General features: G+C 40.9%; 3 protein-coding genes across 3 annotated transcripts in view; 1 reads left to right on the forward strand and 2 right to left on the reverse strand.

Moving 5' to 3' along the window:
* Positions 1-277: 277 nt before the first annotated feature.
* On the reverse strand, positions 278-6,711 carry TWNK (twinkle mtDNA helicase). Its single transcript, XM_070945297.1, has 5 exons — positions 4,792-6,711; positions 3,569-3,809; positions 2,193-2,300; positions 1,681-1,822; positions 278-1,558 (listed from the first exon to the last, which is right to left on the reverse strand). Exons 1-5 carry the CDS (start codon positions 5,990-5,992, stop codon positions 1,229-1,231), a joined length of 2,022 nt encoding a protein of 673 aa, XP_070801398.1. The 5' UTR covers positions 5,993-6,711; the 3' UTR covers positions 278-1,228.
* Positions 6,712-6,935: 224 nt separating this feature from the next.
* MRPL43 (mitochondrial ribosomal protein L43) lies at positions 6,936-10,075 on the forward strand. The gene is made up of 3 exons (XM_070945265.1): positions 6,936-7,087; positions 8,847-8,953; positions 9,599-10,075. Exons 1-3 carry the CDS (start codon positions 6,957-6,959, stop codon positions 9,823-9,825), a joined length of 465 nt encoding a protein of 154 aa, XP_070801366.1. The 5' UTR covers positions 6,936-6,956; the 3' UTR covers positions 9,826-10,075.
* A 3,506-nt stretch (positions 10,076-13,581) lies between these two features.
* The window catches only part of SEMA4G (semaphorin 4G), a 102,295-nt gene continuing 100,122 nt past the window's right edge, over positions 13,582-15,754 (reverse strand). Inside the window, exons 15-16 of the mRNA XM_070945029.1 lie at positions 15,548-15,609; positions 13,582-14,840 (exon numbers count right to left, since the gene is read on the reverse strand). Of these exons, the coding sequence (XP_070801130.1) occupies positions 13,993-14,840; positions 15,548-15,609 (910 nt within the window). The 3' untranslated portion in view covers positions 13,582-13,992. The remainder of the gene's footprint in view (positions 14,841-15,547; positions 15,610-15,754) is intronic.

Genomic DNA, 15,754 nt, shown 5'->3' on the forward strand with positions numbered 1-15,754 from the left:
AACAGACAAGTGAAAACCTAAGTCAAGCTGACCTCTGGTGGAGAACAGAAGGAATATCACACTTCTGCCAATGAAAATGTTTAAAGTGAAATAAATGATGCATTATACTGCATTTGTTTGAAAAATATTTACAGCAAACCCAAAACTTTGTGGTTTTGCACTTCTAGCACTGGAGTGAACCAGACTAAGAAAGAATGACATAACCTAAAGATGTCATATCAAGTCTCAGTCTACAATGAATAAGGCATCCTCCCCAGAATCTCACAAATACTAAATCTTGACAGAATAAAACTCTTTATTTTCCTATTAAAGTCTTTTACCATGCTCATTTATCATTTTAAAAACAATGTTTTCCTTTTCTTGTACAATGGTAACAAAACACTCATAAGTCTCCTTTTCAATACAAGTTTTCCTAAGCAGGAAATAAATTGAATGTAAATTTCCTACAGTGAACCGCTGAAACTGGAAGACTGTCACAAAATAAAGCTGGGAGAATCTATATAAAACTAAAATCAATGTGGAAATCATTAAAGGTATAGCAATGCTTTTTGAATAAAGCTGCATTACTTTTTTAAATGGTTTTTCCATAGCCCCCTTACAGGTACATGGGTATGTGCATCTCCCTTTTCATCTTTCTAATGTCATCACTCAGTTCTCCAGATCAGGGGGAAAAAAGTTTCTATTGCAAATTTTTAATTTTTCCAACCATTATTGTGTATAGTACTAGAGGATTCAATCAGCATTTGTGATTCCACGCCATGATTTATCACAATAGCTTTCAGGGAACCTTGACTGTATCCCCATGTACATACAGCAAATGCAGGAGACAACTTACATACATTAGTGTTCCCTGCAGCTGTATTATTCATTCCTTGTTGCAAGTAGACATTATCTATCTCTTAACACAAACACAACTCCTTTCTCGCACATACCCCACTGTATGTGCAGCTGAGCCTTTCAGCTGTACACACTAGACCTGCTCTCTGTTCTGGATGGCATGGGGAAATAATCCAAGTTTCTTTTCAGATTATTTCTTAATAGTAAACAGTGGTATAAACCCTGCTACCATTCACAGATATCTCCTGCAACTGGTTCCAACTCAACAGAGCTGCAACACAGAAAGAAGAACCTGACCAATGGCTATGTGGCTGGACTGATTATTCCTATAATCAAATTAACCATAGTGATTCTGCTGGCTGCAAATCCTTTCTGAATAAAATTCAATTCCTCATGGCTTGCTGGGTCCATCAGGTGATACATTTAAGGCAGGTTTTGTGCTCTTATTGGATTGTTTCTGGGATCGTTGCTTCTTCGGAACTTCCCCAGCAGCTGCTACAGGTTTTTGGACTGGCTCCTCGGTATCCTCTTTTACCTTCTTTACTCTAGTTTTGCTTTTGACAGGGTTAGAGAACGTAAGGCAAGTTTTGCTGAATTCCAGGGGAAATATTCCCACATCTCCATCAAAGCGATTCTTGGAGATCTGTAAGTAGCGCCTGCCTGGTCCTGTTGTTAATTTCCTATCCTGCAGGATCAACACATTGTCAGCCTCCTGGCTGGCCTGCAACAGAGAGAAAGAAAAATAACACTATGATTAGAACAGGGCAGACAGAAGGATCGATTGGGTGGATGACTAGGTATCTGTCTAGTTCCTTGGAAAAACTTTTATCAAGAAGGATTTACCTTTGCAGATCCAAAAATGGAAGCTGTTTGCAGCTCTCTGTCTTCATCTTCCTTCCGAGGGTGAATGATCAGTGTTACATGGCAGTTGTTGTCTGTAGCAAATTTTCGGAAGGTACCCACAATGTAGTCTTGGAGAGCAAGCCTAGACAGCAATAGGGCAGTATAAATAATACACTTTGCTGTAAAAGCTAGTGAATATCTGAAAAAATGTGTTTTTCTTTCTCGGTGAACAAATAGTGCTAAATTGACAAGAGGGTTCAAAGCAGATATTTAACACACCCTGAAACATTATGGCATTAAAAGCTATGTCAATTTAGGTCAGAACAGGCATAATGATCCTGAGCAAATGTTTATCTATGAATAAGCAACTGGAAACAGGATTGTGGGATTTGCACATGCTCTTCTCATGGCTCTCAACGCAGCTTGCAAAACGTAGTGGACAGAGCAAAAGAAAAGGAACAATGTTATAAACCATGATTCTATGCTAAGGAAACATGAAATGAGAGGATTACCTGTCTACGCTGAGTTGCTCCTGGCCCATCATAAACTGGAGATTATCAATGACAACATGAGCAATATCATACATGTACACAGCATGGAGCATGGTATCAATTACTGTCCTGCATGAAAAAAATATTAAAGTTACACACATGTAGAGGTTAATTTACTCTGCCATTCCTACCTAGGGAGAGATCAGACCAAGTTCAAATAAGGAGTTTTTAAACAGAAACATTTGCTGCAGATTAAAACATGTCCGCAGTCTCAATTAATTCAGAGTAACAAATGCATTTATAAAGTTAATGACTAAATAAGGTATCTTAAAACCCTCAGAATCCCAGGAAAAATTATGGTAATTTCATTAATAGCAATCAACAAAGAATGGAGTTAAAGAACTTCTTTGAAACATTCATTTACACATTGCAATATACAATTCATGTCCTACAGTAAAGAAAATCACATGATATTGCATATTTAAGGGGAACCAATTGCCTTAATGTAAAATAGTGTATAATTTGAGACCAGTCTCAATATTTGCTAGGCAAAGGGTGCGTTGTAACACTTTCCCCTCAACCTGTGCTGGAATATCTCTGGATTTTCCCAGACTAACATTATATAGAGCTAGTTAATGTAATCTTACTTTGGCCTTACTTCTAAATATTGCAACATATTTTTTCAAGGATACTTATACAGTGGTACTTTGGTACTCGACTGCTTCGAAACTCATCAAATTTGGTACTCAATGAATTTGATGTGAAAATATTGTCCCAGTACTCATTGCTTGGTACTCAACATGCTGTGATAGGAAAAGGGGGATGGCTGCAGAGAACGAATAGAAAATTGGCCATGCTGGGCAGGTCACTGACATAGGAAAAAGGAGAGACAGAAAGTCCTTCCAGGCTAAAAAAACAAAGGGTCACATGGTAGTTTGCTTGGCTCTCGTTTTTAGTACTCGTTGAGCCTCCCAGAACCAATTAATAATACCGAGGTACCACTGAATTTCTTTCTGAATTATATCTATTTGCTGCTAATTAAACAGAACTAAGACTGCAAACTCAGCATTACATTAATTATAGCACTGTTTCACTTCTATTGTCTCATAAAAAAGAAATAACCCATCAGAGGTGGTATTCAGCCGGTTCGGATCGGTAGCAGAAATCATGGGTGGCCCCGCCCACCTGCCCCGGCTCTATGCCATCCTATTTAGGTGCGTTTTTGAGGCCGGGCGCATGCGCAGAAGGCGCACATGCCAGCAAAGCTCATGCACAGAAGGCCGGGCACTTGCATGGACGCGTGCACACTCACATTTGCAAACCGGTAGGGAAAATAAGTGAATACCACCCCTGTAACCCATGATATGCAAAGTAGAAAGTGCTACCCCAAATTTTACTTGATGTTCTGTTGTCCATAGAAGGTCATGAAATGAAGTGGAAGATCCTCAAACTTGTCTGCCCACTCATCGTATTTTTCCAGTTGCTCATCCAGTTTTTCCATGGCAAATTGAGTAAGCATGATCTTGGCCAAACGCACATTATGGATCTCAAAGCTCCCCCATAATGTATTAACTCCTTGCATGCAGAGATCCAGGGCATATTCACTTATGAAAGTGGTCTTCCCACTGCCTGTTGGACCTGATCCAGAAAGACAAAGACACAATTAGTAAGAAAAGCAGTTTGATCCAACTTATGTAGAATCTGGTTTCACCTCGAACAAATTGACATGCCCTTTCCTTTGATGGGTAGCTACATTGGCTACTCTATAGGTTCTCCGTGGATAAGAAATGCAAATGGAGAACTATGTCACAACATAATATTTTCCCCATTGATTGTAACATCCCACTTACCCATTATAATAGTACTTCTAAATCAGGGATGTCAAACTGAGGTGTTTTCGCTGGCAGAGGGTTGCAGGAGGTTGTCGCAGCCGAAAACGGAGCTCGGGAACCCGTTTTCACTGACAGAGCACAAGCACCCCTGACACGAGTGACATCAAACTGGTCATGACCCCCCACCCCCCATCCCCCGGCACCTGCGAGGTCAAACAACCCTGATGCAGCCCTCAATGAAATCGAGTTTGGTTTGACCACTATTTAGTAATGTAATAAAAATCATGCTTGGAGACAAATATCAAATCTCCCAGAGACACTTCTGCTGAACAGTGCATACAGAATCACAGTATTGCAGTAAGTCAGAATTTCATTTACTTTCATCTTCATTTTTGCCAGAATTGGAAACATGCACAATTTAACTTAAGAAAATGCAGCACAGAAAATAAGTTAAATTTATTTTAGACATCTCCAATACCTCTTCCCTTTTCTTTCTAGTAATCATGACTTCTATTAAGTAAATTGTGCTTCTCCAGACAAAAATATCATATGGAAGCAGAAAATCATGAGAAGCTTGTGGGAAACTGGTTTTCAAATTATAAGCTATGTCTGACAAGTAAGCCAAAATCTGACAAATAGCTCAAGAACATTGTAGAAAATATTTTAATGATTACATATGCTGGTGGAGAAAGGATGAAAGGGAAACAGCAATATATTGCTGCCTTATTTATAAAAATAATAAAAGCAGGATATGAATAAATACATCAATAAATAAAATATACACTCACCTGTGAAAACAGTGAGTTCTCCTTTGCGGTGGCCTTTGAGAAGTTTGCTTAGTTCTGGGAAACGAGCCCATTTGATTCCGGCCACTTGTTCTACATTGACCAGCTCCCCATACACCTCTTCCCGCAATTGACAAAATGAAATTATAGATTTGTGGCCAGCTGGCAAAGCTGAGCGTAGAATCTTGGTAAGGTTCATACCACTGCTAAAAGCCTCTAAAGGTCGAAGCTGCTGGTCACTAGGTCGCACCAAATAACAACGCTTAGGATTCAGCTTACGTGCAAAATGTTTAGCAGATTCCCAAGACCGGAGATCCTCTCCTAACCATAAAGTGATCCTTTTAAATTGTTCTAAGTAGGGAAGTAAGGCTGGGGGAAGACAAGAAATCCCACGAGGCAAAGCCAAGGTGGGCAAACCAGTCACTTGATGCAACACCAGAGCATCCAACTCTCGGCCAGTCAACACCACTTCTGTATCACGCCGATTGATCAGAGGCAAGCCAAAGAGATTATGATAGGCATTGGGACGAGGCAACATATTCTCCACATGGTGTACTTTGTCTCCTTGGTGGTCAACTCTGAGGAGCTTCAATCCCTTCAAGCTGGTGCCAGAAGGACTGAACCATGGGAAGACCAGTGCTTGAGCAGTCCGAAGAAAACGCACCCCAAAGTGTTTGAGAGTGGTATTCGACACGCTGGAAATGCCAAATGTAGCCTTGACTTCTTTTGTCTCCTGTTCATCCAGCAATTGCCAGAGAGGCAAGGCTCGGTCCCATATGTGTCTAGCATCCTTTCCAGTTTGGTCATTTTGCTCATTAATACTGTGTCTGTCGCGTAAGGTCAGTCCTTTATCCTGCAGCTCTACGTTGGCCTGGAAGTCTTGCCAATTACCTTCTACCAGGGTGGCCGTGCAGATAAACTGGCCCGTAGTCTTATCAATAAAGAGGCTGTAACTATGGCGGTGCTGCTGTTTATCCCCCACAAAAATACTGGGCACATGAATGCAACTGTAGCCATCGTGAAAGGGGATTTTCTGCGCTTTGAGGTACTGCCGGATCTCTGTGACCGAGGCAGGAGGAATCGGGTCCTGCACCGGTGGAAGCTTTTCCTGCTTGTAGTGCTTACAAGGAGAGCTTCCAAAAAGCATCCATTTACCTGGAAGGCGCCGGGGACGCAAAAGGAGCCGTGACGTCACCGAAAACATTTTTTTCTACGTCTGGGACCCCCGTCCCCTCAGCGGCCTCATAGGTCGGGACCTCCTCGCTCTACGACCCTGCAGTGCCGTCTCTTAAATGCCCGAACTGCCCCGCGGGAAGCGCCTTTTCTTCTCCTGCAGAAAAGCTTCCCACCCTCCGAGAAGCCTTTCTGATATCGCAAGACCCTCCTATGCCGCTGCCCTCCTTCCAGTTTGCGGTGCATTTGCGATGCAACCCCCCATCCCGATTCCCGCCGCTCTCCGGCCAAGGCTGTCTACAAAACCTCCCCTCCGTCCACAGCCTGACCGCACAGCTCGGCCCCCGCATCAGGGCATCGGCTGCCCACGTGCAGCTGCAGAAAGCGCGCCACGACCTTCCTTTAAAACCAACGCTTCCGAGAGCGGCTGCGGGGGAGGGACAGGAACCACCCCGGAAACTAACTTGGCGGAACATACGGATTTCCCTCCATAGAGATATAAAATAAATAAAATAAAACTAATATACACCCTTCCCTGCTCGTCTCGTTGCCTTTCAGGCCCAAATTGCAGAAATTCGAGGGCGGCAACCAAGAGTGAGAGCTGCTGGTATCTGGGCCATTTTTGCAGCCGTGCATGCAAACCCTTCCTGGCGATTCCTGTTGGTGCATCGCACAAACTGGGTCTACATTGCAAATTTTAAATAGATGATTAAATATAGACCCAATGATTTACCGCCCCCCCCCCTCTCTCTTGCGAGAATAAACCGGAGGCAACAGGCCAGGCAACAACTCCTGCGACGGAAAAGCCTGGAATATCTCTACATTTCTTTGCGAGTTCTTATCTTGCAGAAAAAGGGGAGGCGGCTTTAAAAGCCATTGCCATTCCATGGGCGCAGAGAGACTGTACGCTAGAGCGGCGCCGATTCCGTGTTGCTTCCTGCTTCACTTCCTGTTCCGCTTCTGAGTTTCCGGTACGCGTCGCGTCGCCAACGACGATGACCGGCCGGGGGACCTCGAGCCGCTTCTTGGCCAGCGTCCTGCGGAACGGCGTGGGCCGCTACGTGTGTCAGCTGCAGCGCATCACCCTGACGGTCAGCCAGCACATGTCCAACTCGCTGGGCGCCAGGTGGGGAGAGAGAGGCTTTGCAGCAGGCGGGCCCGTCGTGTCTCTGCAAGCTTCGGAGCCGTCCGAATTCATGGTTAAGCAGCGCAGGCGTTAAGCGAGATAAGAAAGAGGATTAGGGCAGGGGTGGGCAAATGTAGCCCTTTTACAACCTGTGGACTTCAACTCCCAGAATTCCTGAGACAGCTTGGCTGTCTCAGGAATTCTGGGAGTTGAAGTCCACAGGTTGTAAAAGGACCACATTTGTCCGCCCCTGGATTAGGGAACTGGGGGCTAAAACATGAAGGACGGTTGCAGGACTTGGGTATGTCTAATCTAGTGAAAAGAAGGACCAGGGGAGACATGACAGCAGGGTTCCAATATTTGAGCGGCTGCCACAAAGGAGAGGGGGGTCAACCTATTTTCCAAAGCAACAGAAGACAGAACAAGAAGCCATGGATGGAAACTAATCAAGGAGAAAAGCAACCAAGAACTAAGGAGAAATTTCCTGACAGTGAGATCAATTAATCAGTGGAACGATTTGCCTCCAGAACTTGTGGGTACTCCAACATTGGAGGTTTTATAAGAAGAGATTGGACAACCATTTGACTGGAATGGTATAGGGTTTCTTCCCTGAGCAGGGGGTTGGACTAGAAAACCTCCAAGGTCCCTTCCAACTCTGTTATTTGTTTCCTCCTTCCCGATGTTTGATATTTACTCCTAGATTCTTAGGAACAAGAAGGGGAATTTGGCCTCCCTTTTGTGCCACAATGGCTGAGCCATGACTCCAGTTAATTGTATATGGATTTCACTTGTATTGCAGCTCTTGCTTTTCTCCCTCCCTATTTTTGATTTAGGGAATAATGGTGGCTCAGTGGCTAAGACGCTGAGCTTGTCGATCGAAAAATCAGTAGTTCAGCAGTTTGAATCCCTAGTGCCACATAATGAGGTGAGCTCCCGTTACTTGTCCCAGCTTCTGCCAACCTAGCAGTTCGAAAGCACGTAAAAAATGCAAGTAGAAAAATAGGGACCACCTTTGGTGGGAAGATAACAGCGTTCCATGCGCCTTTGGCGTTTAGTCATGCCGGTCACATGGCCACAGAGACGTCTTCAGACAGCACTGGCTCTTCGGCTTTGAAACAGAGATGAGCACTGCCCCCTAGGGTCGGGAACGACTAGCACATATGTGTGAGGGGAACCTTTATCTTTACCCTATTTTTTATTTAATATTACCATCCAAAGTAATCCCTTTGATCCCAAGGATGTAATAGAACCAGGCAATATTGCTATATTCTGTTCTTCATTTGACCCAATCTAAACTATTTTCAGACAGCAATTAAAAGTACTTTCTGTAAAGGCAGGATTGAACAATTGTAGTTAGAATTCACAAAGGCTAGACAGTTTAATATTCAGTAGATTATTTGCAGTGTTAAGGTTTGTGGAATGCTTACTTCAAACCCTGGTACATGTTTTTTTAACAAATAAAGGTATTTATATAATTTCATTCATTTGTACTATGATAGCATGAGATGCATAATATCACTTGGGTCTCCCTCCTTGGCATCATTGAATGCAAAACATTTGGAAATGCTTACTTCCACCTATTTTGGAAAAGAAGTGCTGGACTTGGACTTTTGTCCTAAGGGGATTCCCCAATCAAAATAATTTTATAGAAAAGTTCTATGTCCAAGTAGACTTCATTCCTTCAGCAGTGTAATCCCTCACTTGATTTAAGTATATTTTTTAAAACACCTCAATGCAGATATTTTTTGTCTGGTTGTAGAGAATATGTTGAAGAAAAGATAGTGGATTTTGCAAGGCAGAACCCTGGGATTGTGGTTTATGTAAACCCAAAGAACTGCAGGATCCCCACATTGGTTGCTGAATTCTGTGAGTATGGAATGTAATACTGAATAAAACCAAATAGAGAATAATCTGTTTTTTACTGCCATTAACCAAGAAATCTGCTCTTAAGACTTAAGATGTGCTCAGCTCCCTCTTAAAACATAGGATTGTTTTCTATTTAACCAAACCTTTTCAGTTGGCGTGATCTAATTGTTTCAGTGAAAATGTGAGTGTTAATGTTAAACCAGTATGAACAGAAAGATTGTAAATATGTAAAACAAAATGAATAAATCACTCACATGGGTGTTCTTTTAATAAGATTATGTAAGCACAGAGACCTTCATTTTCTTGCAAAACAGAAATAAAAACTTGACTTCTATCTATAACTATATTCTATCTAAAACTATCCCCATTATGACAGTCCCCAGATGTATTGAGATTGGAGCTTCTAGTATTCTAAGGCAGCAGGTCTTTTGACCTTGCAAGGAAAAATATTGCAAGCTGCAGTCTCATAGCATCTTGATAGAATAATTAAGTAGAAATGACTATATCTTCATTGGAAATCCTGAACAAGCTAGTTTACATCATTAAAACATAAAATTACAGAGATTGGGGAATTGGAAGCCCAAGCTATCCAGACAATTGTGTCTTCTAAGATGGAACAAGTTTTTAAACAAATTTTCTTTCTAGTGAATGGAACTGTGAAGGAGGAGCCTTTAACCAGCAAGACTGCAGAAGAGATTGCAGATATCATCCAAAAGTTGGCCAACCAGTCTGGCCTAGAAATCATTCGTATCCGAAAACCTTTCCATACAGATAACCCTAGTATCCAAGGCCAGTGGCATCCTTTCACAAATAAGCCCAGCATGCTGAATGTGCAAACCATAGGAGCCAGACTCCAGTCACTGGAAAAATAAAGCTATGCTGTATACCCTGTGACATTTATGAGTGTGACATCTCCTGCGCACAGGAAATCTTTATTTGCTTCCTTCCTTACCTAAGAAAGTGAGTACTGAAGGGAAATGACTGACTTGTGGTTGCAAACTGAATTATTTCTAAGTAAATTCTACTATTGGGTGGTTGTAGGCCTGCATGGTTATGCTAGTAGCCTTCTTCCCATTGTACTTTGCAGTTTAATTCTTATTGAAAATAAAGGATGAAACCTAATTTTCTCTGGCTCGTCATTTCTTTAGACCAGATGTGGGAAGCTTGCAGTCTTTCCTCCCTACATAACTATTAGTTTTAAAATACAGAGAGGCTTTTTGTAAGGAGTTCATGGTTCCAAAGAAGGAAATCATCCTGTTTTGATCACTCTTTTCCGGCTTTCTCAGATTGCAGCATGTTTTTTATTAACAGACCGGTTAACAGACCAACTGTGTCCTTTCCTTAAAAAAAGTGACTGTAGTATATACACCAGTAACTCCTAGGCTTGATTTATATAACACTATACATGGGGCCTGCTTTTTGCATGGTTTAGAAAATAGTACCCAAAGCCTGGAAAATCTGAAAAGATTCAAAGAATATCTAGGCTAAAAGTTTTGCACCGACAATTTGTTTCCAGGTGAAATACAGAATGCTGCTTAGTATTTTTAAAATCAAGTATAATTTGGACTAGGCTATTTGAAAGAAGGCTTGTGCAAAACATTTTGTACAGAAGCCTAAATAGACTTCACATGGGAAGAGAAGGGGTCATTGCTAGATAAGTTTATATATGTAGAGTATATCCCGTATTTTTAGAAATAACTAAAAGTGATGAACATAACTTCCTCCTATTTTCCCCAAAAACAACCCTGTGAAGTGGGTTGGGCTGAGAGAATGACTAGCCCAAAGTCACCCAGCTGACTTTCAGGGCTAAAGTGAAACTGAACTTACACATTTGTTGAGAGTTCAATATACACTTGCTTCAATATACTGTATATCTTGACATGGTTGCAATTTATCTCCAATTTGAGCGTAATATTCAGCTGGTGAAACAAATTTGCATTCTATATTGGCCTCAGTCTATTCAGATTATATAATGAATTTTCAATAGAAAATTTGCCTTTTACGAAATTCCTCATTTTTAATATATGTTTACTAAGGAAAATGTCAGTCAATATTATTTGTTTTTTTTTTCTCCTGAAAGGCTACCATGTATTATCAAATCTAAATTAGCAGTTAAAACCTTTTTATTAAGAAGTTTAAAAAGTATCAGTGCAATTACAGAAACATGAAATGTACAGACTCATATTTGATACATCTTTTAGATGCCAGATAACCCATCATTTCTACCAGATCAAGTAATGGTCTGCTGTTGGCATAAAATTATTCACTAATGAGCAGGACTGTGAATAATTCCAAAAGGATTTCTTGAAATGCTTAGTTGAGTATATGCAGATCCCCTTCTTTTATAAGGGGACGAAAATTCCTCACTATCAACAGAGAATCTGAGTAGATTGTGAAGTGGATGGAGGTTGGAAGGGGGTGAACTTAAGGCTGCAGATAGAAGAATGAAAAAGCAATGGGGGATCAGTAGGGTATATTAAAGACAACAAAATGCCAATATGCTTATGGTAAATCTATGACATAGTACTTTAGAATGCAATACAGAGTTCGGTGGACTCATTTTGAAAGGATTATTGTCAATTTGAAAGAAGTACTTTCAAAGTTCTTGAAGAGAAGAATTCAGCTCATACAGAAAGGAAAAAAGAGGAAAGGAGGTATTTTTATTTTTTGTAAAAGAAAGGTAGCAATACTTCCTGGTTAAGTTGCAGGATGGTAACATATCATCCATTGTAGCTGCAACAGAAGTGAAAACATTTTGAATCTTGCCATTTCTCCATCATGGAAACCACACTCAAGAGAGAGCAACTTTTGCTGTCAGTGTTTTGGATATGCTGAGATCTTTAGGCTGATTGTTAAGATTTAATTCAGATGGTCTTTGACAAAGTTGCACTACAAAAATATCTTTGAATGTCCTTTAGCTGTACACATTATCATTAACATAACAGAAAAGTTTAAAATGGTCCACAAATACCTTAAGCAATTTTTGAGTGATCTAAAGAAAATGAGCTATTAATGAGTTTCTTAGCGGTATCTTAAACATAGCTGGAGCAAGTAAATTACATCATATATTGAAGTATCTAAGTTCAAATGCTATGCAGAAAAAAAAATCAGATTTCCTAATGTTAGAAAAGACCATCAAAAACATGATTATTAGAAAACAGTATTCTTCAATGCTCATATTGCTGTTTTAGAAATCCTAACAATACCCTACATTAGCGGCCCATGTCTACATACCATTAATTTGAGTGATCTGGAGTGAGAAATTATTTCTGATTCAGATTAATTTGATCAAAATTGAAAATAAAATGTTCCTTTCTGCCATTGAAATCACTTTTTCATTAGCAAATTCTTCTTTTCTCACTCCATAATGCAGATCCTCATTCATGTTAGAACAAAGGCAGCTCTAGATGACTTTTGGATAGTTTTGAGAAAGTCTTTCACATCCCTCTAGATGTGTTGGAATACAACCTCATGTTTATAGCAAGTACAGGGAATGGTTTCTTGAGGCTTACAGCCATCACATTTAGAGCATACCATGTTGCGATGTCTTAGGAATTCAAGGTGGCTGGAATATTGTGAAGATCCTTTGCTGTAGCACTTGTTGATATTTATTTCTTTGGTGAACATTCTACTGCAGTTCTAATTCATTGTCCTGTTGAGAATGAGATGGGTGGTACCTAAATGCGATCCATGAATAAAAATGTTTCATCTTTTGTCAGTCTGGTATAATTTTTTTTTATCATTTTACTGATGAGGATTTTGTAAACCACTTTGAGTCTCCATCAAGCAGAGCATCATATCAAGCCAATGGGGTAAATAAATAAACTTCAGTGTTGTTCTGCTCTATATTAGGCATAAGCAGCTTTGTCTAATGAAGTTTGGCAAATGTCAACTCTTTCTCTCACTATACTAAATCCAATCGAGAAAATATTCTCTCTAGTAGACTTTAGAAAAGATACGGCCTAATACCAAGATCTAAACATCTATTCTTGCACCTCATTAAATTTAAAATTTACACATTTTTCTATGCATGAGATCTATTGTCAGAGAAAAAGAAACACAAAACTCTGAAGAAAACAGAAGAGAGTTCATATAGATAAGTAAACAAGTACTGTAATCCAAATTTATCCGGGTAGCTCTGAGACCAATGATTGTTCATTTTTGACCTTTTACCCTGTCCCAGCAGGTGGCATTCAAAACTTGTAAGGTACCTTTAATAAACAAAGTTTGTTTTAATGTACTTCATGGCCATTAGAATGTAAATGCCAGGTTTGTCCCTAGCTGCTATTGGCTGGGAGCACCCTACAGCCCCCTAGATGTAGCTGAATTACCACACTCAGTACCTCTCTCCTGGCCTTGTTGGCTAGTCTACTGAGAGGAAGATCAGAGATGACCTATCCATTCACTATGCTGACATAGTTAACAACTATGAATATAAACTGTATGTAAAATAGAGAACAACAATAATGCTTGAAGTTATTCATGGTAAATCATGTTTAAGGAGGTTTCATCTATCACCATTCATGATCGCAATTCACCTTAAAAACAATTTAAGTGCAATTTTCACATTAAAAAAAAAGAAATACATAAAGGTAATTTGACTGTAAATTGTGGTTTAGAGGGTTTTATCAAAATTTAGCTACCAACTTCTTGAAATCATAATTAAGCCTTTGTTTCTTCCTTAAGACCCTTGGCTGGCAGGATTCAGAGATGCCTCATGATGGAAGGAAGTAGGAGACAACCAGACAAACCCAACACATCTCTGTGGCCCCCGTTTATTGATCAGCCTTTTATATAAATATAATTCCCATTTAAACAGATTTCTTTGTTTACAGCAATTGAAAAACAAAACAATCAACAGCAGCAACAACAAAAAAGACAACAGTAAGATAAAAGAAATGAGTGCGGAGTCTGTGGCGGCTCCGGAGGCCCACTCCGGAGGTAGTTGCTGAGTCCTAACACTGGTTCTTTTGGCCTGAGGAGGCAGAATTGTGCAGTGGCAAGAGAGAATAGTTCAGCACATGGACTCTCTCTCCCCCTTACACAGAGCTCTCATCCAGTTTTTCTACCAACTGGGTGTGTTTCCGCTTCTCCAGAATTTTGCTCAGCTCCTCAGTGAAAGAGTTGTACAGCGGTGAAGTACATGGCTCCTCATTCTGTCGCAGGAGCATGTAGCTGTTGCCATTCATTTTGCGTAGCATGTTGGGCAATGTTGAAATGCCATTGGTGAACTCAGCAGGGAGAGGGGGAGGGGGAGGGGGGAGGGCCAGAGGTGTCACTTTGGGTGACAGTGACAAGGTAGTGGCTTCTCCGGGGATGATCTGAAGGCAGCCATCTGGATAGGTGCTCAGCTCCTCTTCATCCTGCCTTCCTTTGCTCAGGCAATTTGAAGAAACAGTCTGCAGTTCTACACTTGATGGTTGGGGACCCCCCAGCTGATATTTGCCTCTACGCCTCTGCAAGCAGCAGACATAGAAAAGCACAATCATGAGCACGAAGCATAATCCGCTCAGCACTGTAATGATCACAATGTAGATAAAGTTCACATTCCCATCATCATCTCTGGCCAAATGCCAAGATGGGAGGGTTGGAGTTCCGGGCGACTGTGGCCCCAGTTCTTTGGGCAGCACAGTTAGAGTATAGGTGGCTAGCAAGGTCTGCAGGCCCTTCTCCTCAGCATAGCATTGGTATTCCCCACTGTATTCAAGCTGTGTGTCTGTCACCAACAATCCATCTACGCCTAAGCGGAAGTGTCCTTGCCCATCCTCAGCAAACACTTTGGTGCCGTTCACCATCCAAGTCGCCCGTGCCAAGTTGGATGTCTGTTCACAAGGCAAGAGCACATCACCACCATGCAGCACTGTCCGGTTCTTCTGCACAAACACAGCTGTAAGAGACACAATAACAGACAAGAACTCTCTCACTACCCAACGTCTGTTGTAATAATTCAGGGTCAGCACATAGTGTCACTTTAATAGTAGGGAAGAGGGGTTTGGGACTCTCAGTCTGAAAGAGGTAATATGCCAAGTGCTCAGGTTGAGAATGAAAACTTCAAAACTCTGAAAATACGGTTTAAAAACAAATTAACCAAATTAACTTTTTTAGGAAAGAAAAGACAATCTGGAAACAGAATTTGCAGAGATCCACATATCCTGATCCTATCCGCTCAGGTCAGGAATTATCACAACTGCTTCATCCAAAAGCTCTTTCCAATGGCTGTGTCCTTTTATGCCCATGAGGCTAAGCTACTTGCCATTTCTATCTTCTCCTATCCCATCACTGAACTTGCTTGCAGGAAATTATTTTTGAAAGCAGAAGAAACTCATAAAGCTAAGAATTATATGCAGATTGCCTTAATATGTAGCTACAATTTGTGTATGGATAATTGGGGTTTTGTGTTTATTATTGCACACAAATTTATACTGGTTATATTTGATTTCCTAGGAACATTACGTCTACAAAAGGAGAAGAAAAGGATGCTGCTCCTCTTTCTGTCCAAAAGAATTAGGAAGCAGTTGATCTCTTCTGTGTAATCATTCTTTCAACTACTAAGAAGGAGAGGGGACCAAGGAGGGAAGGGACTGACAAACTTACCCTGCACAGAATCATTCCAGCAGCCCATGTTGCCATGCAGCACATCCTGAATCAACAGAGATCTGGTGAAAATAAGCAGGACTCTGATCAGTTAGGAAACACAGCAGCAAGAAGATTCTTAATCTCTGCAATATTCAACAAACTTCACATGAAATTTCTTTGGCTGTATGCAGATTCTTTAATACATACTTATATAAATACTCGTTT

The sequence above is a fragment of the Pituophis catenifer genome, unplaced genomic scaffold (genome assembly GCF_029215685.1).
Source record: "Pituophis catenifer annectens isolate HBS135680 unplaced genomic scaffold, rPitCat1.0.hap2 SCAF_6, whole genome shotgun sequence".
Lineage (NCBI taxonomy): Eukaryota > Metazoa > Chordata > Lepidosauria > Squamata > Colubridae > Pituophis > Pituophis catenifer.

Excerpts from the sequence above, each read along its gene's own strand:
- MRPL43 (XM_070945265.1), top strand. The coding sequence starts at position 6,957 with ATGACCGGCCGGGGGACCTCGAGCCGCTTCTTGGCCAGCGTCCTGCGG. Across the intron at positions 7,088-8,846 it reads TCCAACTCGCTGGGCGCCAG|AGAATATGTTGAAGAAAAGA; the intron begins GTGGGGAGAGAG and ends GTCTGGTTGTAG. Across the intron at positions 8,954-9,598 it reads CACATTGGTTGCTGAATTCT|TGAATGGAACTGTGAAGGAG; the intron begins GTGAGTATGGAA and ends TTTTCTTTCTAG.
- TWNK (XM_070945297.1), bottom strand. The coding sequence starts at position 5,992 with ATGTTTTCGGTGACGTCACGGCTCCTTTTGCGTCCCCGGCGCCTTCCA. Across the intron at positions 3,810-4,791 it reads AGAACTCACTGTTTTCACAG|GTCCAACAGGCAGTGGGAAG; the intron begins GTGAGTGTATAT and ends TTTCTGGATCAG. Across the intron at positions 2,301-3,568 it reads TATGGACAACAGAACATCAA|GACAGTAATTGATACCATGC; the intron begins GTAAAATTTGGG and ends TTTTTCATGCAG.